The 23699-nt window shown below is 36.8% G+C and overlaps 1 protein-coding gene across 4 annotated transcripts in view; it reads left to right on the forward strand.

Moving 5' to 3' along the window:
- SREK1IP1 (SREK1 interacting protein 1) overlaps positions 1-23699 on the forward strand; it is a 52107-nt gene that overhangs the window by 6661 nt on the left and 21747 nt on the right. For 2 of the 4 annotated variants that reach the window (XM_063623271.1, XM_063623272.1), the window contains 3 exons: positions 7650-7697; positions 9236-9264; positions 19324-19467. In XM_063623271.1, coding sequence (XP_063479341.1) covers positions 7687-7697; positions 9236-9264; positions 19324-19467 — 184 coding nt within the window. In that variant the 5' untranslated portion in view covers positions 7650-7686. The remainder of the gene's footprint in view (positions 1-7649; positions 7698-9235; positions 9265-19323; positions 19468-23699) is intronic. The other 2 variants (XM_055252141.2, XM_055252142.2) reach the window with 2 other exon arrangements.

Raw genomic sequence — 23699 nt, forward strand, 5'->3', positions numbered from 1 at the left:
TTTGGGGACCACTGACCAACCTGAAGCAAGTGTTGGTGGACTCTCCATCTTTCTCTCAATTTTTCTCAGTCCTTTTATTTCTGTCCCTTCTTTTTGGTTTTCTCAATATTTTCTGTTTCTTCGTTGCCTACAGTTAACTTTAAAATTTTTTTTCTTTTGTGCTAACTACTAAGACATAATTTACACGTTTTAAAGACAGCACAGATCACAAATGTTCAGCTTGAAGAATTTTGACAAATAAATTGAGTGTGTGTGTATACGCACACGCGTATTTCTTAGCTGGCAGCTGGGGTCTAGAGAAGTTGCCAGTTTCCAACTTCTGAAGTATAGTCATGCACCACAAAATGATGTTTTAGTCAATAATTGACTGCATATACAATGGTGGTCCCATTAGATTATAATACTCTTACTGTACGTTTTCAATATTTAGGTATGTTTAGATACACAAGTACTCACCATTGTGTTACAACTGCCTGCAGTATCAATACAGTGACATACTGTATAAGTTTGTAGCTTAGGAGCAGTAGGCTATACCATAGAGCCTAGGTGTATAGTAGGCTATATCACCCAGGTTTATGTACACTATGACGTTGCCACAAGGACAAAATTTCTGTGTTGTGCCTAACAACAACACATTTCTCAGAATGTATCCCTGTCATTAAATGAAACATGACTGTATTTTCTTAAGCTTATAACCTCAAATCAGTAAGTATTTGTTGAGCACCTCTTAGCAACTCTACATCATGGTAAGCACTGAGTTGGATTCAAAATTATGTGGCTACTTTAAGTTACTGGAAGAAAAAGGACCAGCACAATTACCTGATTCCTCCCACCATCACCCAAGTTGTTTAACAGAATACTAGATTCAGAGTAAGCCCTTAATATTTAGCAAGTATAAGAATGAAGACTCTGACATCATGAGTTAATAAAATTTTATTGAAAGTCTGCAATGTAGCCTCTCTGAAGAATTTACAAATGCAATCATTGCCTTTTGTCAGATAATATTTACTTGACAGTTACTTTTCTTAGTGTTACAGTTTTGTTTGTTTGAGGGACATTTTCCAGATTCGTTTTTGAAAGGGTAATTTAATCACCTTTCACATTTTAAAGCTGCCAAAAGCTGAATAGTGACATATCTTACTCAACTCTTTCTCTGTCTGGACGTAGTTTTCTTTCTTGAAGTAACCAATCTATATCCTTACAGAGGTATGTCTAATATCTTCTGTAAGAATTAAAGAAAGAGGTAAGAAACATGAAAAGATGGCTCGCCAGTCAGGACAGATTTATTTAGAGAAAACAAACCTGAGAGGCGCCTTCTGGCCAAGTTAGGTCAGAGGCACACTCACTTACAAACTAAGAGTTTTTAAAGATTCAGAGTGGGAGAGTTTATCAGAGGCTTGGACTGCTTCTGTGTCTCTTTGTTGTGCTTATATGGGAGGGAGAGTTGTGTGTCTTTTCCCATACATCTTTCTGCAGCTGCAGGCCTATCAGTCTGCATTTAGCTTTTCTATCCTAGTGCACCTGAAGGGAAAGGAATGTGCTTATTAAGGCCCACTATTTTACTGGGGCCCATTGTATGAGGGTGAAGTTTGGCAGTTGCTCAAGAGACTTTCTCCCCACCTCCCTTTGTGCCCAGCTGTCTTATCTGTATGTTATTGTCTGTTCTTTCTGGCTGCCTATAATTTTAGAAGAGAAGTAATTTCCTTGAAATGCATGAGGCTAGAAAGGGAGCTGGAATTTAAAGTGGTGGTGTTTGTCCGAGATGACAGTGCTCCTGCTCTATCATCTTCTTTTTTTTTTAATACGAATGGCAACATGCCATAAACACTGTTCTGCACCTTGCTTTTTTTCTTTTTACAGTATATCTTAGCGATCATAACATCATTAAATAAAGACCATCCCCATTATTTCATACGATAATTGATTTAGCCAGTTCCCTACTGATATTTAAATTATTTCTACTCTGTCCCTATTACAAGCAATGCTATAGTGAATAACATTGTACATAAGTCAGTATGCATTTGTGCAAATAAATTGGGAGAACTAATTCCCAAATATGAGATCGTTGTGTCAGAGAGGTATGTACGCTTGTAATTCTGACAGGTTTTGTCAGCCTGCTTTCCATAAGAGATAGTACTAATTTATGCTCCTGCCAGCAATGTATGAGAGTATGCCCCCCTACACTTCCTTCAACCTTTTCAATCTTTGTGATTCTGATAAGTGAAAATGGAATCCCAATATAGTTTTTAGTGTACATTTTACCTGTTGTTTTAAATAAGACTGAGCATATCTCCACATGTTTGAGAGTCATTTCTATTTCCGTTTCTGTGAACATCCTTTGCCCATTTTTTTCCTGTTTGTTATTGGTCTTAATGATTTGCTGAGATATATACATAGGGATAATTGTCCTTTTTTGGTCCTATGAGGTGCAAATATTTTTTCCTCAAGTTTCCATGTGTCTTTTGAGTTTGCTTTTGGTGATTTTTGCCATTCAGTTTTTTTCCAATGTCAAATTTGTAAGTTTTTTATATAATGCCTTTTGGTTTGCAGGTCATGATTAGAAAGGAAAATTTTGAGATGGGCACACTGTATTACTCTGAACAGCCTTAGCAAACTTCAAAAACGAATGGAGCCAAGAACTGCACAGGAGGCCAAGGCAGGGAAGTAGGTAACTTAGCTGAGTAAGGACCTCACAATATAGCCCTACTATAGTCAGTTTGACATGGATTTTGAGTACCGTTATATCAGCCAGCGTTCTTATTCCAAACAATAGAAACTGACTAGTTAACTTAAGCAGAAAAGGAAAGATATCAGGTAGCTCAGTGAATCTAAGCAAAGCCTGCATAATAAGGGTCAGAAAATAGAAATGACCCAGGGAACCCATATCCAAGATCCTGCACAAGCCCAAACCTGGTTAGGGCTGCTACTGCCAGTGACATCAGTGCCCCTGGAAACTGGATCCTGACAGCAGAATGAATTAACTTTCCCCACTTTATTGTGTCACTTTTCTCAGATCTATTAAGTCAGTTGCCTCAGATTCAAACTCTTGGGTAGAAGCATTCAATTGGCCAGACAATCACGAAAATTAAAGACGAATGAAGCTGAAGTAATAATTTAACCAAAGACTGGTGAGGAACTAGCTGATGTAAAGAACTTTATTTAGAGTTCTGGTTGTATTTCCCTGTCATGTAAAAGTTTCAACTTTAGTAAAGAAGATGACCTGCCGAGAAAAAGTTTCATAGTTTGTTTATTCTAAAACTATGGGATACTTGAGTGATGAATTTTATCAGTGACTTTTGTCATGAGTTCAATTCTAATACATGCTGAGATAAGATTATTTCAGATCTATTACAACATTTTTATTCTGTTGTAGTAATAGTAATGATGCATTTAGCATAATTTTATTCAATATTTTTTAGCATCTACAGTTTCTATAGAAACAGATTTAACACTGACCCCAATTCTCTGAGCTTTTCTCAACATGCAGTTGTTTTCAGAATGAAAGACCCTCAGATTATATTATTCATTTGATTTTATTCTAGTCAATTCTGCTACAATATAACATATTTGTTTTTAACTATGACAGGGTTTACAGGGAAACAATGGGATTAGAGCACAATGCTCAAAAGCTTCAATGACACATTAAAAAAAGATAGGAACCAACAAGGTGAAACCCCGTCTCTACTAAAAATACAAAAATTAGCCATGCGTGGTGGCGGGCGCCTGCAATCCCAGCTACTCAGGAGGCTGAGGCAGGAGAATCACTTAAACCCGGGAGGTGGAGGTTGCAGTTTGCTGAGATCACTCCACTGCACTCTAGCCTGGGCGATAGAGCAAGACTCAGTCTCAAAAAAAAGGCCGGGAGCAGTGGCTCACACCTGTAATCCCAGCACTTTGGAGGCCAAGGCAGGCGGATTACGAGGTCAGGAGATCGAGACCATCCTGGCTAACATGGTGAAACCCCGTCTCTATTAAAAAAAGTACAAAAAATTAGCCTGGCGTGGTGGCAGGCGCCTGTAGTCCCAGCTACTCAGGAGGCTGAGGCAGGAGAATGGCGTGAAGCCGGAAGGCCAAGCTTGCAGTGAGCTGAGATCGTGCCACTGCACTCCAGCCTGGGCAACAGAGGGAGACTCCATCTCAAAAAAAAAAAAAAAAAAAAAAAGGTAGGATCCTAATAGAAACAGTAGCACAGTTTTACACATGTTAATTGGTTAAAAAAATGCATAAGTACTACAATAAGTATGACATTTTACCTTTTAAAAGACCTGGAGATTGCTATGCAAGTGAGCTTCAGAAGAGTTGCAGTTTATGAGTTATGAAGTGACAGTAAGAGGGCAATAAGAAATCCATGAAAAGTTGTAACACCAGATATTGATGGATGTTCACAACATTTGCGGTGAACTGAGGTCACTAGAAATGTTTTGAGATATATGTGCTTGTGTATTTTATATACTCTTGTGTGGTTCAGATCAGCTGGATGCAATGTTCTGCATTTACTTAGTGATTTATGTGGATGAAAATCACATTATGCTCAAATTTTTCCCTAGTGTATCAATTACATTAGAACAATACTTGCATTTTTAAAACAAGTATTGTAGAAGAACAGACTGTACTTTTACTAGAATAATTAGAGACAGGGTCCCCCTCTGTCACCTAGGCTGGAGTGCAGTGGCGCAGTCATAGCTCACTGTAACCGTGAATTCTGGGCTCGAGTGATCCTCCTACCTCAGCCTCCCAGGTAGCTAAGACTAAAAGCACATGCCATGACCAGCTAATTAAAACAAAGAATTTGTAGAGATGTGGTCTCACTATGTTGCCCAGGCTGGCCCCAAATTCCTGGCCTCAAGGAATCTTCTCAAACTTCTGGGATTACAGGCATAAGCCATGATGCCCCACCTCAATAATGTATACTTTAATATTAAAATTTAAGGGGAAAATAACTAATGTTTTAACTTCATAACACCAAAGAAATAGTTTTAAAATTATATTTGTTTTTAAATTAGCACTGTTTTGTTTGGACTGTATGTATTTAAATATATTATTTAGTTAGGATTATATCTCCATTTCAAGGGTTTGGGAATTATATGCCCTTTACCAAGAAAATGGAATAATACCTGTAATCCCAGCACTTTGGGAAGCTAAGGCAGGCGGATCATGAGGTCAGGAGATCAAGACCATCCTGGCTAACATGGTGAAACCCCATCTCTACTAAAAATACAAAAAATTAGCCAGGCGTGGTGGTGGGTGCCTGTAGTCCCAGCTACTCGGGAGGCTGAGCCAGGAGAATGGCGTCAACCTGGGAGGCGGAGCTTGCAGTGAGCTGAGATGTACACCACTGCACTCCAGCATGGGTGACAGAGTGAGACTCTGTCTTAAAAAAAAAAGAAAAAGGAAAAAAAAGAAAATGGACTAATACTATACTGGGGCTTTCACTGGTTGATTGAAGCCACTATTGGAGGATAAAATTAGTTTTAACTATATATGCATACAATGGAATATTATTCAGCCATAAAAGGGAATAAAATTCTAATACATGCTATAATATGGATGAACTTTGAAAACATTCTGCTAAGTAAAATAATCCAGGCCCAAAAGACAAATATTGTATGATTTCCCTATATATGAAGTACCTAGAATAGACAAACTCATAGAGACAGAAAGTAGAATAGAGATTACTAGGAGCTAGAGGGAAGAGGGAATAGTCAGTTGTTTAATGAATACAGTTAGTGTTTGGGATGATGAAAGAGTTTTTGAAATGAATAGTGATGATGGTTGTACAATATTGTGAATGTACTTAATACACCTAAATTGTATACTTTAAAATGGTTAAGATGGTAAATTGTATCTTATTTATATTTTATCACAATAAAAAGAAATCAGTTTTAATTTGTCTCTGGTATTTATATCTTCAGCACTGCCTGCATGTACTACTAATTATACAGGATTACTGTATTTGTAAATATTTATCAGAACTGGGTGGATATATGACTTGTTTGTTTGCTCTTGTCAAAATTTGAGTGTTGAATTTAGATATTTCTTATAATACCTAGCAATTACAGTAAATGTTCTGGAATTTCACCAATTCCTATAAGAAATTAGATATTTTTTCCTTCTAATGGAAAACAGGAAAATATTTGTTAACCTTAATGTGTGTATGTGTATATATGTATATAAATTATTTTACATTTGAGGGACAGGCCAGAGTACCCTGAAATTTATTCCTCAATGTTGCAGAATTCTTGGAATGTTTAAACTCTTAACTGTTTACTAGGTTTTTTTTTTTTTTTTTTACTTTCTTTTATTTTTTAACTTTTATTTTAGATACAGTGGATACATGTGCAGGTTTGTTACCTGGATATATTGCATAATGGTGAGGTTTGGGGTACAAATCCCATCACCAAGGTACTGAGCATAGTACCCAACAGTTTTTCAACCCTTGTCCTCCCTCCCCTCCCAATGGTCCTCAGTATCTGTTATTGTCATCTTTATGTCCATGAGTACCCAATGTTTCAGCTCCCACTTATAAATGAGAACATGTGGTATTTGGTTTTCTGTTCCTGTGTTAATTCACTTAGGATAATGGCCTCCACCTGCATCGGTGTTGCTGCAAAGGATGTAATTTTGTTCTTTTTTATGGCTGCATAATATTCCATAGTGTATATATACTGCATTTTCTTTAATCCACCATTGATGGGCACCTCAGTTGATTCCATGTCTTTGCTGTTGTAAATAATGCTGCAATGAAGATGTGAGTGCATGTTTCTTTTTGGTGAAATGATTTTTTTTTTTTTGGATATATACCCAGTAATGGAATTGCTGGGTCGAATGATAGTGCTGTTTTAAGTTCTTTAAGAAATCTCCAAACTGCTTTCCACAGTGGCTGAACTAATTTACATTCCTACCAACAGTCTATAAGCATTACCTTTTCTCCACAGCCTCACCAATATCTGTTGTTTTTTGACTTTTTAATAATAGCTATTCTGACTGGTGTGAGTTGTTATCTCACTGTGGTTTTGATTTGCATTTCTCTGATGATTAGTGATGTGGAGCTTTTTTTTATGTTTGTTGGCCTTGTGTTTTTGTCTTATTATATTGAATTAGAAAAAAATGTTATCGATGTGTTTGTCAGATAATTTGAGTAAATTGGCCTTTCTGTTGATTTATAAGAGTCATATAATTGAGTAGGTCATTAAGCTGGGTCAGAGATGATTATTTGTTGTTGCTGTTTCTTAAAGAAATAAATTCTACTGGGTGTGGTGGCTCTTACCTACAATCCCAGCACCTTGAGAGGCCAGAGGAGAATCGCTTGAGGCCAGAAGTTTGAGATCGCCTGGGCAACAAAGCACAACCTCATCTCTACAAAAAAATTTAAAAGTTAGCCAGGTGTGGTGGCACATGCCTGTAGTCTCAGCTGCTTGGGAGGCTAAGGTAGGAGGATCGCCTGAGCCGGGAGCTGGAGGCTGTAGTGAGCTGCGATCATGTCAGTGTACTCTAGCCTTGGTGACAGAATGAATCCTTGTCTCAACAAAAAAAAAAAAAAGAAAGAAATTCTACAACAAATGGTTTTTCTTAGCTTTTTTCATACAATAAAGTTTTTAAGTTTTTGCATATTTATTTACTTCCTAAAATTCTATCCAATTGTGTTTCAGGTTGCAACAAGGACAGTGTCAGAGCAGGCTGTAAAAAATGTGGCTACCGTAAGTATTCTAAAAGATGACATGTTTTGCATTATTCATACTGGAATCATGGCCTCTTTGGGCAATGTAACGTAGCATCCTGATTTCAGGGGCCCAGGTGCATAGTCCTTTAGCCGTAAGCTAACATCTAGTTACAGAAATTCCTCTGTTAGCACGAAATATTCACTTTTCTTCCCTGCTTTAGACCCAGTAACAGGTAGCTATGTATCTGATGACTACCAAAAGTAGCATGAAGATACAGGTGGTTAGTAGTAGATTAAGGAGTTTGGAGAAAGTATATTTTTTAAAAACTATACACGTACTTATTCTTTTCTCCCTTTCCACATACTAGGAGAAAAAGTGAAGGCAATGCAAACTATTTATGAAGACTTTTTGTGTTTACTACATTTACTTTAAAGATTTAATTGGTCTCAGAATTTCTGCTCATGGGCAAAAAGTTGATTTAAACAATTATTAATCTCCCTTATGATTAATTGAATGAAAAGGTAAACTTAAGCATGTGTAATTATAAATATAAATTTGTAATTTTATACTGTAAATAAATATTCTTTAGTTAAATATAGTAATGCCTAAAGCTTTAGTAACAGCTATAGCAACAACATTTGCTATTTTCTAAGTTGTTTGCAGACCATGTGAATTAGCCTGGATTGTTAATACACTCCAATTCATTGAAGAGTTATTATGTTTTACCAACTAAGATGATTTGACAAAAAGATGTTCATGCAAGAACATGTGATAAGAGAGTACTCGGCATAAATCTCCATCAGAAGGGCACATTAAAAGAATGCTGAGAGAACAAGTCACATACTTCCAAGCAAAGCTAAAACTGGCTCAAGGGAAGCTTGCTCAAGTAGCAAAATTGCATATATAACTATATATATCACTCACATAAATGAAAACTGAAGAATGTACTTGCATGCAAGAAATGAGTGCAATGAAATCTTTTCTATTTTTAAATTTGTTTATATTTCTGCTTTGTTTACTTTCTTTCAACCATTGCTAACTTAAGCTTTGTTTACTTTCTTTTAATCATTGCTGACTTACCTGCCTCATTTCTTTATTCAAGAATTAAGAACCTACAAATGCTTCATTTACTTCAAAATCTGGAATGGATTTCCCAGTCTGTCTACTAATATCAGTCTCTACACTTGGACTTCTTTTAACCTAACACTTTGAGGAAAGCAATTAAATTCATTTTCTGGAAATAGAATATTTGTTGGTGTAGTCTCCTCATTGTTATTTTATTTAAGACAACAATGGAAGTATCTGCAGTAATTAGAATTCTTTAGGAGAAGCCAAGTCAGCAAATAGTTTTGTCAATATTTCCATAGTTATTTTTACTTTATTATTTAGATCTTTGATTTTAGTGATTTAGTTATTAAACAATTTCTGATTTGTCTCCTGTGGAAAAATTTAGTAATATTTCCCTTCTGTGTTAAATTTACTTCTCCACAGCTATTAAAGATGAAGGTCTTCTCAATTTACAAGTCTTTCTAATAGAAATTGCATTTACAAATTAGCTTATCTTTTATTTGCAGGCCAGAATTTTTGTATTGCTTGTATAAAGGTAAGAGAAAGGTCAAGAAGACGATTTGAAATATTTTTAATGCCCAAAAATATGGGTATTTTTCAGTTGTTTACAAAAGAATATTCTCTCTCTTTTGTTGCAAAAATAGTTGTTCAGATTGTACAATTTAAATAATTTCAATACTTGATAGAAAAAGATCTTATTTCTCAGTATATTTCAATAGTGAATATATTGTTTTTTAAAGTTTCAAGTTAAGTTGGAATATATTATTAAATAACATGGGTCTCTCTTTCTGTGGCAGAATTTCCTTAGCAAAATTAACTTAAAAGAAATTCACAGGCTGGGCATGGTGGCTCATGCCTGTAATCCCAGCACTTTGGGAGGCCAAGGCAGGTGGATTGTGAGGTCAGGAGATCGAGACCATCCTGGCTAACCCGGTGAAACCCCGTCTCTACTAAAAATACAAAAAATTAGCTAGGCGTGGTGGTGGGCGCCTGTAGTCCCAGCTACTCGGGAGGCTGAGACAGGAGAATGGCCTGAACCCGGGAGGTGGAGCTTGCAGTGAGCCGAGATTGCGCCACTGCACTCCAGCCTGGGTGATGGAGCGAGACTCTGTCTAAAAAAAAATAAAATAAAATAAAATCTATAAAAGAGTCAGACTTGTAAAAGGTTGTTCATATTGTCAGTAATAAGAGATTTGAGACTGGGAGAAAATGAAGATATTAAGGGAATGAAGATCATAATGAGAATCAGAAACAGATCTATGCATGAGTGTAAATGAATGAAAAAGCTAGAAGGATGAAAGACATAGTTAGAGTTTAATATTGGAGTTTAAAATTTCAGAGATAAAACAGTTACAGATGATAACAAGGACGATAGTGTGGCCATGGAATCTAGAATGTCAGGGAACCCAGAAAAGCTATCCAACAACCTAGGCTGTCCATTCAAGCTCGTGGCAGGGCTTGGGGTAAAGAGTTAGAGTATGAGCCACATTCAAAAAATTTCAATGAATGGGGCTATTAACCTGCAGCGGGGAGCTGAGTGGACAGTTAAGGATTACTACTTGGAAACAATATTGAGAAGCCTGGAGAATACTAATAATACTGAGGTAAAGGATAATTAACTATAGAGAAATGCCCTCAAGGAAGAGCCAAATATCCCTTAAGTGTGGTGGCAACGCTATGTGAGCACATAGGACAGTTACATGTTTAAGAATCTATCGAAAAAGACTAGGAAAGGGGCAATGATCAGCTAGGTCAGTGGGGAAATAAAACAGATAAATATGAGGATAAGACTTCCAAGGAAGCTGGCCAGGTGCAGTGGCTCATGCCTGTAATCCTAGCACTTTGGGAGGCTGAGACAGGCAGATTGCTTGAGCCCAGGAGTTTGAAACCAGCCTGGGCAACATGGCGAAACCTCATCTCTACAAAAAACAAAAAAACTAGCCAGTCATCGTGGCGTGCACCTGTAGTTTCAGCTACTTGTGAGGCTAAGGTGGGAGGTTGGCTTGAGCCCAGGTTGCAGAGGTTGTAGTGAGCTAAGATTGTGCCACTGCACTCCTGCCTGGGCAACAGAGCCAGAACCTCTCTCAAAGAAAAAAAAAAAGACTTCAAGAAAGAATATATGACTACAGAAGAGGCCAGCATTTTTAGGGGAGGAACCAAAATGTTAGGGATGTGAAAGCTTGGTGGAACGAACTGGGTTTAGGAATTTAAAAGCTTATAAAATAGCTTGTGTGTTCTCAAATCTGAGGATTTTAGATAGAGCTAAAGCCTGGTTAAGTTAGTAGCTGTTAGCATAGTCTATATATTCTGTATTTCCAGAAATAGACATTTGAGGACCCTATTTATAAAACAAGAGGGTTTTTTTGTGTGTGTATACCTTGACAGATTTTTATCTGCACAGTCAAAATGAAACATGAAACTGGAGAGTTTTTATTATTATTATTATTACTTGGCATAGCTACTCCTGGAGGGAGGAAAGGGAAGAATATATTTGTCCTTGTATTAGTAAAATAAATGGTCATAACCTGGTACCGTGTATTAAATACCTATTTGGTTCTAGTCTCTGTACTAACTGTATGAAAGATATTATTTTATTCTTAAAATAACTCTGTGAAGTAGGTTTCATGATCTCCAGTTTTATGAACATTCAAGACAAGTGGTTCTGGCACCAGATTACTTAGGTACAAACCTCTGCTGGCACTTACTAGCTATGTGACATTAGGCAAATTGCTTGATCACTGTGTTTCAGTTTCCTGTCTGTAAAGTGAGATCATTATAGTACCTAATCCCATAGAGTTGTGTAGATTAAATGAGTTCATGCAAGTGTTTGGATCAATGACTGGCTTCAGTAAATCCTCAATACTTGTTGTTATTTTTGTTATTGTTCCAAATCAGAAAACTGAGGCCCTGGGTTACTGTGTTAGTCAGTGGGAAAACTGAGATATGAACTCTGGTTATCTGTAAGATTTAATACTATGCCATGCTCCTTTTCATTTGCTTTTTTAAAAAATTGTGTTAAAATATACATAACACAAAATTTGCCACTATAACCATTTTTTAAATATACAATTCAGTGGCAGTAAATACATTCACAATGTTGTAAAGCCATCGTTACTATTTATTGCAAAACTTTTTCATTGCCCCAAATCTGTAACCATTAACCAGTAACTCTCCACTCTCTCCTTTCCCCAGCCCTTATTAACCTATCTCTGTGAATTTGCCTATTCTAGATATTTCATATAGGTAGAATCATACAAATTTGTCCTTTTGTGTCTGACTTATTTCCCTTAGCATAATGTTTTCATAGTTCATCCATGTTGTAGCATGTATTATAACATCATTCCTTTTAATGGCTGGATTATTTCTCTATATGTATATACCACATTTTGTTTATCCATTCCACCGTGGATAGACACTTGGTTGTTTCCACATTTTGGCTATTATGACAAGTGCTGCAATGAATGTTGATGTACGAGTATCTGTTTTGAGTCCCTGTTTTCAATTCTTTGGGCTATGTACATAGGAGCAGAATTACTATGTTGATTTTTTTGAAAAACTGCCAAACTGGTTTTCTTTTTTGTTTGAGATAGAGTCTCACTCTGTCGCCCAGGCTGGAGTGCAGTGGCGCCATCTCGGCTCACTGCAACCTCTGCCTCTCGGATTCAAGCGATTCTCTTGCCTCAGCCTCCCAAGTAGCTGGGACTACAGGCGTGTGCCACCATGCCTGGCTACTTTTTTGTATTTTTAGTAGAGACGGGGTTTCACCGTGTTAGCCAGGATGGTCTCAATCTCCTGACCTCGTGATCCACCCACCTCTACCTCCCAAAGTGCTGGGATTACAGGCACGAGCCACCGCTCCCGGCCGAAAAACTGCCAAACTGGTTTTCGTAACAGCTATACCATTTTACATTTCCCACTAGAAATATACAAGGGCTCCAATTTCTCTACCTTTTTGCCAACACTCATTATTTTCCTTTTTAAAAAATAGCCATTTATGATTATAAGGAATGTATATTTGGTCATTGTCCCTGGTTCTTGACACAGAGCTTCTAAAACTCTTGGAATTTCCTGAGTGATAGGGGTGATAGGAGCATCTTTTATTATTCATAGCATGCCCCTTTCAACCATGCCTGAGTTTATACTAATAAGGCAATTCTTGGGAGGCTCCTAGATAATTTCAGGATGGGGGCCAGTTGCCAGAGGAACAATCCATGTGATTAGAAAGTTGGAGCTTTCAGCCCCACTTCCAGACCTCTAGAAAGGGGAGAAGGATGAGGAGCTAGAGATTGAATTTAATCACCAGTGGTCAGTGATTGAATCAATCATGCCTATCTAATGGAGCCTTCATAAAAACTCCTAAACTACAGAGTACAGAGAGCTGCTGGGTTTGTGAACACACAGAAGTGCCACGATTGTGGCACACAGAGAGCCCATGGAAGCTCTATGCCCCTTCTTTGCCCTATGCATCCCCTCCATTTGGCTATTCTGAGTTCCGTGCTATATAATAAACAGGTAATAGTAAGTAAACTGTTTTGCTGAGTTCTGTGAGCCTTTCTAGCAAATTTTCGAATTTGAGGATGAGGTTGTGGGAACCTCCTGACCTTATAAAGCTGGCTGGTCAGAAGTATGGGTGGCCTAGACTCCCTATAGGCATTGGAAATGGGAATAGTCTTGTGGGTCTGAGCCCTTAACTTGTGCTAACCGTGGATAGTAACAGAATTGAATTGAATTGTTGGAAACCCAGTTAGTGTCCAGAAAGTTGGAGAACTGGCTGTTGGTGTGGAAAAAACCCACACATTTGATGTCAGAAGCGTTGTGAGTAGAAACAATTCAGATCATCCTCGTAGGTATGAAGTGGTATCTCATTGTGGTTTTGATTTGCATTTCTTTAATGACTAATGATGTTAAGTATCTTTTCATGTGCTTGTTGACCATTTGTATTTCTTCTATAGACAAATGTCTATTCAAGCCCTTTGCTCATTTTTTAACTGGGTTGTGTTTTTGTTGAGTTATAGTTGTTCTTTATGTATTCTGGATATTAAGCTCTACCAGATAGATGATTTGCAAATATATTCTCCCACTCTGTCACTTTTCACTTTCCTGATAATTTTGCACGAAAGTTTTTAATTCTGATGACCATTTTATCGATTTTTTTCTTTTGTTGCTTGTGCTTTTGGTGTTAGATCTAAGAATCCATTGCCAAATCCAAGGTAATGAACATTTACTCCTATGCTTTCTTCTGAGAGCTTTATGGTTTTATATTTTATTTTATTTGACCCATTTCTAGTTAATTTTTACATATGATCTGAGGTGAGGGGTCCAACTACGTTCTTTCCCATGTGGAAAATTTGTCTCTGTACCATCTGTTGAAAAGACAATTCTTTCCACACTGGATGGACTTTCATCTTGCTAAAACTCAGTTCGCTATGTATGTGTGGTTTATTTCTGGACTTTCAATTCTATTCCATTGGTCTGTGTGTCTATTCTTATGCCAGTACCAACTGCTTTGATTGCTATAGATTTATGATAAGTTTTAAAATCAAGAAGGGTGAGTCCTCCACTTTTTTTTTCTTCTACGTTGTTTGCTACAAGAACATTTAGATTGCTAGCCATAAGAACTGTAATTTGCAACACAGTTATTACCTAGGCTTCGCTAACTTATTCCCCAATAGAAAAAAAAAATCAGTAAGAAACTTTATTTGTAGTTTGGCAATTAATTTGTCTTATCACCTCAGGGTCACTTTGCTTGAAGCAAAGCTAAAATGGATGTGGGGCAGAGACTGCTACCAGTGTGGTCATTATTTAAGCATTTTATTTATTTTAAATATTCATTTCAATGAGAGGATGAGGGGTATTTGGGTACAAAGCTAGCTTAAGTACAGTAAAGATTGATCATCAGGAGTTTTTTTTGTTTTTGTTTTTGTTTTGAGGCAGTTTTACTCTGCTGCCCAGGCTGAAGTGCAGTGGCACAATCTCAGCTCACTGCAACCTCCACCTCCCAGGTTCAAGCGATTCTTGTGCCTTAGCCTCCTGAGTAGCTGGAATTACAGGCATGCACCAACATGCCCAGTTAATTTTTGTATTTTTAGTAGAGACAGGATTTCGCCATGTTGGCCAAGCTGGTCTTGAACTCCTGGACTCAAGTGATCCACCTGCCTCAGCCTCCCTAAGTGCTGGGATTACAGGCGTGAGCCACCATGCCCAGCCTGTATCATCAGGAGTTCTGATCAAAGAGGCAAGCCAAACCGACCTAGAAAGCCTTCCATTCTGCTCCAAACATGTAACAATGCAGGAGGAAAAAAGTGTTATGTCAACAGCAACCACAACAACAACAAAAAACCCAACTCAGAAGAATGAAAGGGAAATCCCCAGGTGCTAGACAAGAAAACGAGCTCAAAGTCAGAGCAGGGAATCTTAGCTGGAAACAGTGGATCCACAGGCTTACTGGGTAGGCGTTTAAGAGCTGTGGAGTGACACTTTCAAGCCCTAGGGATGGCAGTATGGCAAGGGTGGAGCCCCTCACATAGAGTCAGACTCCTTAAAAAGGCTATAAAGCAGGGATTAGAAAAAATTTCACTCACTGAAATAAGCAAGAATGCGTATAGTGTGTTTGAGTTCCCATAAGATAATTAGAAGAAAACAAATAATCAAGAATTGGCAACCTCAGCTTATACCTTGTAAGTATATGTAAGTATGAGGAGTGAATTTACACTGCTTCCAGTGAGGCAGGAACTATTTTTCCCATGCTAAGAAATTAATGTTAAAAATTGTGCTGATATCAAATCAAATTTAAAAAATTAAGTCCAACTACGTGTTGTGATTAATAAAACTACACATAAAACTAAAAACTACACAGAAATTTTCAAAATAAAGGGACAAGGAAAAAACACATATTTGATTGAACATTGCTGATATTCCACTGTTTTACCTACAAAAATGGCAATTTCATATTACCCAACGAATAATAAACAAAAAAGCACTAGTGGAACTGTTAGCTGTGGTGGATATCCTAGTTACCGGTGGCGAATCCGTACAGTTCTGCAGCAACCTCTATTCTTGCCACCTCAGAAGAAAGAATTCTACTGAGGGTCATGAGACAGAAGAAGAGACTGAGGCAAGTTTCAGAGCAGGAGTAGACGTTTATTAAAAAGCTTTAAAGCAGAAACGAAAGAAAGGAAAATATACTTGGAAGAGGCCCAGACAGGCACCTTGAGGTTAAGTGCCCCAATTAACATTGAACCTAGCATTTTACACGCTGGCATACTTCCACCATCTTGCACCCCTTTCCCTTCATTCTTCCCTACCTGCGCTTGGGAGGTGAGCGTGCACAGTGTGTTTACTGGAGTTGTACACATGTTCACCTGAGGCTTTGTCTTCCCTTTTCTGGTAGAATGCCCCCAGAAGGTCATACTCCTTCATTTTTGCCTCTTAATGCACATGCTCGAGTCCACTTGCCCAGTTCCTGAGATCTTATTGGAAGCTGCTGATTATCAATTTCAGGTATTTTTATCTGTTCAGAAACTGCTCCCTGGCACTGGCTGTGACCAATTATCATTTTAGAGAGACAGTGTGACAGCTGCTGGACCATCACTTGATGGTTGCCTGATGTTTCTTTGTGAGTAGGGGAGCCCTCTCCTGCTCCACTCATGCCTGACCAACTACCTACTATAACAGAACCATTATAATTTCAGACTCTTGAGGCAAAAGCACTACTGGTGATAAGTGGAAACTCAAGAACAATAAACTAAAAAGATAATGATCTTCAAAGCATTTACTAATGTCTCAAAATATATAGCAAAATCTGTATTACAAGGAGAAATTGACAAATCTACCCTAGAGAAAACCTGGTGCATGTCCACAGAGACATGTACAGCTGCTCATTTCAACATTATTTATAATAGCCATTATTGACAAATCAATACTTGTATAATTTTAAGTACTTCTATCAGAAGTTATTAGACAAAAAAATTAAGATGGAGAAGAGTTGAACAAGCAAACAGATATAGAACCCTTTTCAACAAATAGCAATATATGGTTGTGTTGTTTAACAGCAGGGATACATTCTGAGAAGTGTGTCATTAGGCAATTTCATCTTTGTGTGGAAATTATAGAGTGTACTTTCACAAACTTGGATGTATAGTCTACTACACACCTAGGCTACATGGTATAGCCTATTGTTGCTAGGCTATGAACCTGTATAGCGTGTTACTGTACTGAATAGTGTAGGCAGTTGTAACACAGTGGTAAGCATTTGTGTGTCTAAACATATCTAAACATTGAGAAGGAACAGTGTTATTATCTTATGGGACCTATGTTGTCTATGTGGTCCATCACTGACCTAAACACCATTATGCAGTATGTGACTGTGTTTTTGAAATACATAACAAATCTTTCCTAAATTTACTACATCTTAGGCCACAAGAGAAGTCTCATCAAATACCACAGAACTAATATCATACAGATTCCATTCTCTGATAACAGTGTAGTAAATTTAGAGATTGACAGTAAACACAAAGCCTGAAAACTCCATATATTTGGAAGCTAAAAAGAGTGCTTCTGAATGATTCATTTGTTAGGAAATCACAGTGAGGAAAACTTGTTCCAATAATATGGCAGACTAGACTAAGAAACAACTAAGAAACTTGTATAAAATGTGCAATACATATTTTAGATACATTAATATACTAGGAAGAAAATAAAGAATTAAAGAATATTCAAAGGCCAACAACCAAAGGAAAGGAGAGTTCCAAGAATTAAGCCTTGAGGGTATTTGATGAACCCTAGGCTCTTTAACTTCTATTTTTCATTGGCTGGCAGGATGTGGGGGATAAAAGCAAGGCCCAGGGCCCTGCCTACGCCAAATTGGAACTCTATTTAGAGAGTCTCTGGTATAAACCTAGGACTCCCAAAGGACTTCACCCACAAAATAAGAGACAACTAGAAACAACCCCTAGCATAGATTTGTAGTGAATCATTAGTGGATTGTGAAATGAATTATTTGGTCACCATTAGCCTTGGTTGTTTCAAACATTGAATATAGAAATCTTTCAATTAACTTTTGTTTCAGTTTTTGTGTGTTAGGGTGTATTTATCCATGAATGTGTGTATGAGTGCACTTGTTTGCATTATTTTTTACTGTACTCAGTTGTTAAGAAAACTTGAAAGCTGCTACCCTAAAGAAAACCTAGTACATGTGCGCAAAGAGACATGTACAACTGCCCATTTCAACACTGTTTATAATAGCAAACTACTAGAAGCAACCTACGTTTCTATCAATAGTACAGTAAATAAATATAATTTTCATACAGTAGAACATTATCGATTAGATAAAATGAGCAAATTACACCTGTTATGTTAACATAGATAAATCACAAAATATTGGGTGGCAGGAAAAAATTGCAGGTATAGGTATAATTGAGTTTATTTATTTATTTATTTTTTCTTGAGACGGAGTCTCGCTCTGTCGCCCAGGCTGGAGTGCAGTGGCGCAATCTCGGCTCACTGCAAGCTCCGCCTCCCGGGTTCACGCCATTCTCCTGCCTCAGCCTCTCCGAGTAGCTGGGACTACAGGCGCCCGCCACCACGCCCGGCTAATTTTTTTGTATTTTTTAGTAGAGACGAGGTTCCACCGCGGTCTCGATCTCCTGACCTCGTGATCCGCCCGCCTCGGCCTCCCAAAGTGCTGGGATTACAAGCGTGAGCCACCACGCCCGGCCGAGTTTATTTTTTTAAGAATACATATCACAATATGTTGTTTGGGAATGATAGAGACCAACTTCAGTGCAATTGCTTCAGAGGACAAAAAAAAAAAAAAATGGAATGAGATTGAGACAGTGTTCCAAAAGTTGATACGAGCTCTCCAGCTATGTGCGTGTGTGTGCACCGGCATGCGAGTGAGCTTTTTCCTTAAACGAATTGAAAGTGAGCATGACAAAATGTTAACATATGGATGATAGGTATTCAGGTATTGGTTATATTATTTTCTGTACTTTTATAGTGTTTGTAATATTTGACTTTCTAAAACATATACATAAGTAGATAACTGTTGTAGTTTTCTTATACGGTAGAGTCTCTAGGGAAATGATGCAAGAATTAAATGTTTAGGTATTCTTTAGTAAAGCACATTCAGTTATATTAATGCTTGTATATTATTATGCCAACTTTAGATGAAGGGTATATAATTGGATGAGTACATTAGTCAAACTGGGAAAGAAAAGGTATGGGAAAGGAATACAATATAAAATCCCAAGTATGATGGTGTTTTTTATTTACTTAGTTTAGTTAGAGATATTACTGTATTTTTAGAAAGGGAAATAGAATAACTCAATACTTTGAAATCCATAAGAAGTGGCCCCCAAAAATGCTTATTGACTAAGGAGCTCTGATGAAGAAGGGAAAAAGTTCTGAGTATTGCATTCATAGAAAAGTATAGGGAAAATAACCAAACTACTACCAACTGAATAAAAGTTAAAGCTTTCTACATTATAGTATTGAAATTGTAACTTATTGGTTACTGTGAGGCAGCAAAACATACAAAAATACATAATGTATCTATAGTTTTATCATTCACATTTTTTTTGTTTGTTTCACTTAGCTGGTCACCTGACTTTTGAATGCCGTAATTTTCTCCGAGTAGACCCTAAAAGGGACATAGTTTTGGATGTCAGCAGTACAAGTAGTGAAGATAGCGATGAAGAGAATGAAGAACTGAATAAATTGCAGGCATTACAGGAAAAAAGTAAGCAATATTTTTTTTCCATTCTTTAGAAATGTTTGTAAATGTTCTGTCATATTATATCATGCTTTCCATTACACTTACTAAGATCTCTTTTATAGTTTATGTAAGAGCTACTGCATAGGAAATAGGTTTTAAATATTGTAAGTTATTTGCCTAAGATTGAACAGCTAAGCAATTACAGATTCAGGAGACAAGTCTATTTCTGACACACAGCTTATGTTTTTTGTTGTTGTTTTTCCCCCATCACATTAGGATATGTATCAAATGGCTGAAAAAGTATGACTTAAGATTTGGTTTCTAGTCCTGTTTGGCAATTTGTTTTAGCACGTGACTTTCACCAAGTCACTTAACCATCCTGAGGCTCAGCTGCCTTGTGGGATAACACAAAATATTGGGTTGTCAAATGATGCTCATGCAGATCAGCGATCTTAGCCAGTATCAAGCTTCACTAATAATTTCAAGTATACAAGTGATCATGAGGCATAGGCAAAGCAGAGAGTTCTGGGCATGCCAGTACAGTTCCCCAGGTATTTCCTTTCTACTTCATAACCCACTCTGATCAATATTAACATAAGAAGTTTCTTTATTACTTATACCAAAGAAAGTTGATTTGGTCATGAAACATACTCATTTATGCTTGGATAGTTACAGTTTCCAGGGAGCTATGCCCCATAAATCCATAGATTTCCCAGTTTGTTTACCATAAGCAATCTCAGTTACATCCTACTAAAAGGATATAAATAATAATTATATAAATAAGGATTCTATGGCTAACAGATATCATTTATTTTTTTTCCAGGAGATCTGTTGTTAGTGTGTTTCAGAGAGATTTCTCCAGGGCACTCTACTTTCTCAGGCACATCTTCCTCTCTCCCTAGAGAGAGAGTGGATTGCAGACCTATCATTTAACCCTTTCTTTCCCACGTTTTGTATAAAATAGCTCATCCTTGCAGTGGGGTTTTTAGGGATTAAACATGGTGCCATAAATTAAACTACTTTGTGAACTACAAAATGCAGTATGGTAAATATCACTCTGAAATAAAATATAACTTATTTGAATCTAATCTTAGACAAGGAATGAGAGAGTTACAAATTTTAAATTCATCTTAGTTTAGGTTATCAATGAACATTAAACAATAAACTTTGTTTTAATATCAAGCTTTCCATATTATGTCCAGTTAAGGTAAGTGAAGAAGTCAAATGTAAGGTGCTAGAACAAGCTGAAAAGGAAAAAGGGAGAGAATCCCAAAGAGTGCAAACAAGAGCCATATCATATGAGTATATACAGCTTCAGGGTAAAGATAGTTGATTGAATACACGCACTTTTGTTCTCTACCGAAATACCACTAAAATGACAGAAGTAGAAAAAAATTTAAAGACATAAACTCACAAGGGCAAAGAAAATGAGTTAGGAGGGAATAGCAGTAAAATTTTGGAAACGGAAAAGCAGATGGGTGATAACTGATTACACTCTTGAAAAAGTTAAATTCTTTAGCAGTGTGGAAAGCTGTGAAGTAACCCAACATATATTCTAAAATCCCCTAAAGACATGATAATTAGTATCCTTGGGTACCTCTGGCTGAATATACGGCTAAAAACAGGAGGATTGGTTTGAAGTCTCCAGGAGTTAGACCCTCAGTTCCCTTCCCCTATGAAGTCAGATGACTTTCCTTCATCACCCCAGCAGACTACTGGAGGTTTATTTTCTAGACAGGGTAAAACATAGGTTCTTTAGACTGGGACACACTAACCATAGCTGAAAACAGGGAGGAAGTTAAAGGCTGAGAACTTTTCAGCCCTCTTCACCTATTTGGTTCCCAGACATATATCACAATTAGTCTAGGAAATACTTCACTCAAATGAGTCCCAGAAAGAAAATTTCCAAGAACTGAAGGACATTAGTTTTACAATTGAAAAGGTTTCACAAGTACCAAACACAGAGCTAAAAATAGACCCACACAAAGGCACACCGTTATAAAACTTCATATAATCCAGGCTTCCAGGATCAGGGATTAAACAGGTCATCAGTCAAAGATCAGGAGTCAGAATAGCTTTCCACTTCTCTAAAGCAGTCCTGAAAGCTAATAGATGTGGGGAATGCCTTCGCATTTTGGAAGGGAAATTATATCCAAGTCAGAATAATATTCTCAACCAAATTATTAGCCAAGTATGAAAATAGAATAAAGTTGTTTTCAGATATCTTCATTTTAGGTTGGTTTTTATATATGGCATGAGGTGAGGGTACAGTTTTATTCTTTTGTATGTGGATATACACTTGACCCAAGACCATTTGCTGAAGACATCCTTTTCCCATTGTGTGTTCTTAACACCTCTCTTGGCCAGTTCATCATATGTACATGGGTTTACTCCTGGACTTCCTATTCTGTTTCATTGGTCTATGTGTCTGTCTTTATGTCAGTACAATACTATTTTAATTACTATAGCTGTGTAATATATTTTGAAATCAAGGAGTGTGATGCCTACAGCTTTGTTCTTAAGATTGCTTTGGCTATTTGGGGTCTTTTGTGGTTCCATATACATTTTTGGATTATGTTTTATATTTCTGTCAAAAGAGCCATTGGGATTTTGGTAAGGATTCCATTGAATCCATAGATTGCTTTAGATAATGTAGGCATTTTAACAATATTCTTTCAATCCATGAACACATATATTGTCAAATGCTTTTTCTGCATCTATTGAAATATTCATTTGATTTTTAGCCTTCCTTTTCTTAATGTGGTGATTCACATTTATTGATTTGCATATATTGAGCCATCCTTGTATCCCATGGATGAATCCCACTTGATCATAGTGTATCATCCTTTTAATGTACTGCTGAGTTTGGTTTGCTAGAATTTTGCTAAAGATTGTTGCATATGTGTTCATCAGGTATATTGGTCTGTAATTTTATTTTCTTAAGGTACCTTTGTCCGGCTTTGGTATCAGGGTGATGCCAGCCTTGTAAAATAAGTTTGGAAGTGATCTCTCCAGTTCTTTAGATGTGCTTTAGAAGAATTGGCTTAATTGCTCTTTAAATGTTTGGTAGACTTCACCAGCAAAGCCATCTAGTCCTGGGCTTTTCTCTGTTGGGAAGATTACTGACCCAATCTCCTTACTTGTTACTGGTCTGTTCCTATTTTCGATTTCTTCGTGATTCACTCCTGATATATTTTATGTTTCAAGGAATGTATTCTTGTAAGTTATCCAATTTGTTGGCATATAAATGTTCCTTGTATTCTCTTATGTAGTTATGTATTTATATAACACCCCTTTATATTTCTGTGACATCACTTAATACTCTTTTTTCAGTTCTAATTTTGACCCTTTCTTTTATTCTGAGTTAGTCTAGTTAAAGATATGTCAGTTTTATCTTTTTATTAAAACACTCTTAGTTTCTTTGAGCTTTTTCATTGTTTTTCTAGTCTCTATTTCATTTATTGTGTTTTTTCTCTCTAGTTTCTTAAAGGTATAATGTTTGGTTGTGTTTTTTTTGAGATCCTTCTTTTCTTTTTTTTTTTTCGACAGACAGTATGAACTACCTCACTTGGCCCTCTTCTTTCTTAATAAAATCATTTATCATATAAATTTCCCTTTTAGTACTGCTTTTGCTGAATCCCATAAATTGTGGTGTGTTGTAATTTCATTTATCTCAAGATTGTTTTTTAATTTCTCTTTTTGATTTCTTCTTTGACCCAATGGTTGGTCAGGTTTGTGTGGTTTAATTTCTACATATTTGTGAATTTTCCAGTTTTTCTTTCATTACTGATTTACATTTTCATACCATTGTGGTCAGAAAAGATACTCAATATGATTCCAGTCTTCTTAAATTTGTGAAGACTTATTTTGTCACCTAACATGCTCAATTCTGGAGAATGTTCTGTGTGCTTGAGAAGAATGCATCCTGCTGGTGTTGGATAGCATATTCTGTATATTTTGTTTTTATTAGAACCAATTTCTCTATAAAACCTAGTAAGTCAACTCCTTATACATCATTGCTAAGTGGAAGAGGAAATTATTCCCATAGCTACTAGCTACTGTTTTATTTCCTTAGTTCCTCATAACTTTTTGGGGACATGTTTGCAGTAGTTAGTCTGAAATTATTATAACTCCAAAAAAAAAAAAAAAAAAGAAGAGAGACAACTACTAAAAGGAAAGCTAAAGTGACAATTTTAATGTCAGACCAAGTAGATTTCAAAGCAAAGAATACCAGGAATAAAGAGGTTTTTTTTCTA

The sequence above is a fragment of the Symphalangus syndactylus genome, chromosome 18 (assembly GCF_028878055.3).
Source record: "Symphalangus syndactylus isolate Jambi chromosome 18, NHGRI_mSymSyn1-v2.1_pri, whole genome shotgun sequence".
Taxonomy (NCBI): domain Eukaryota; kingdom Metazoa; phylum Chordata; class Mammalia; order Primates; family Hylobatidae; genus Symphalangus; species Symphalangus syndactylus.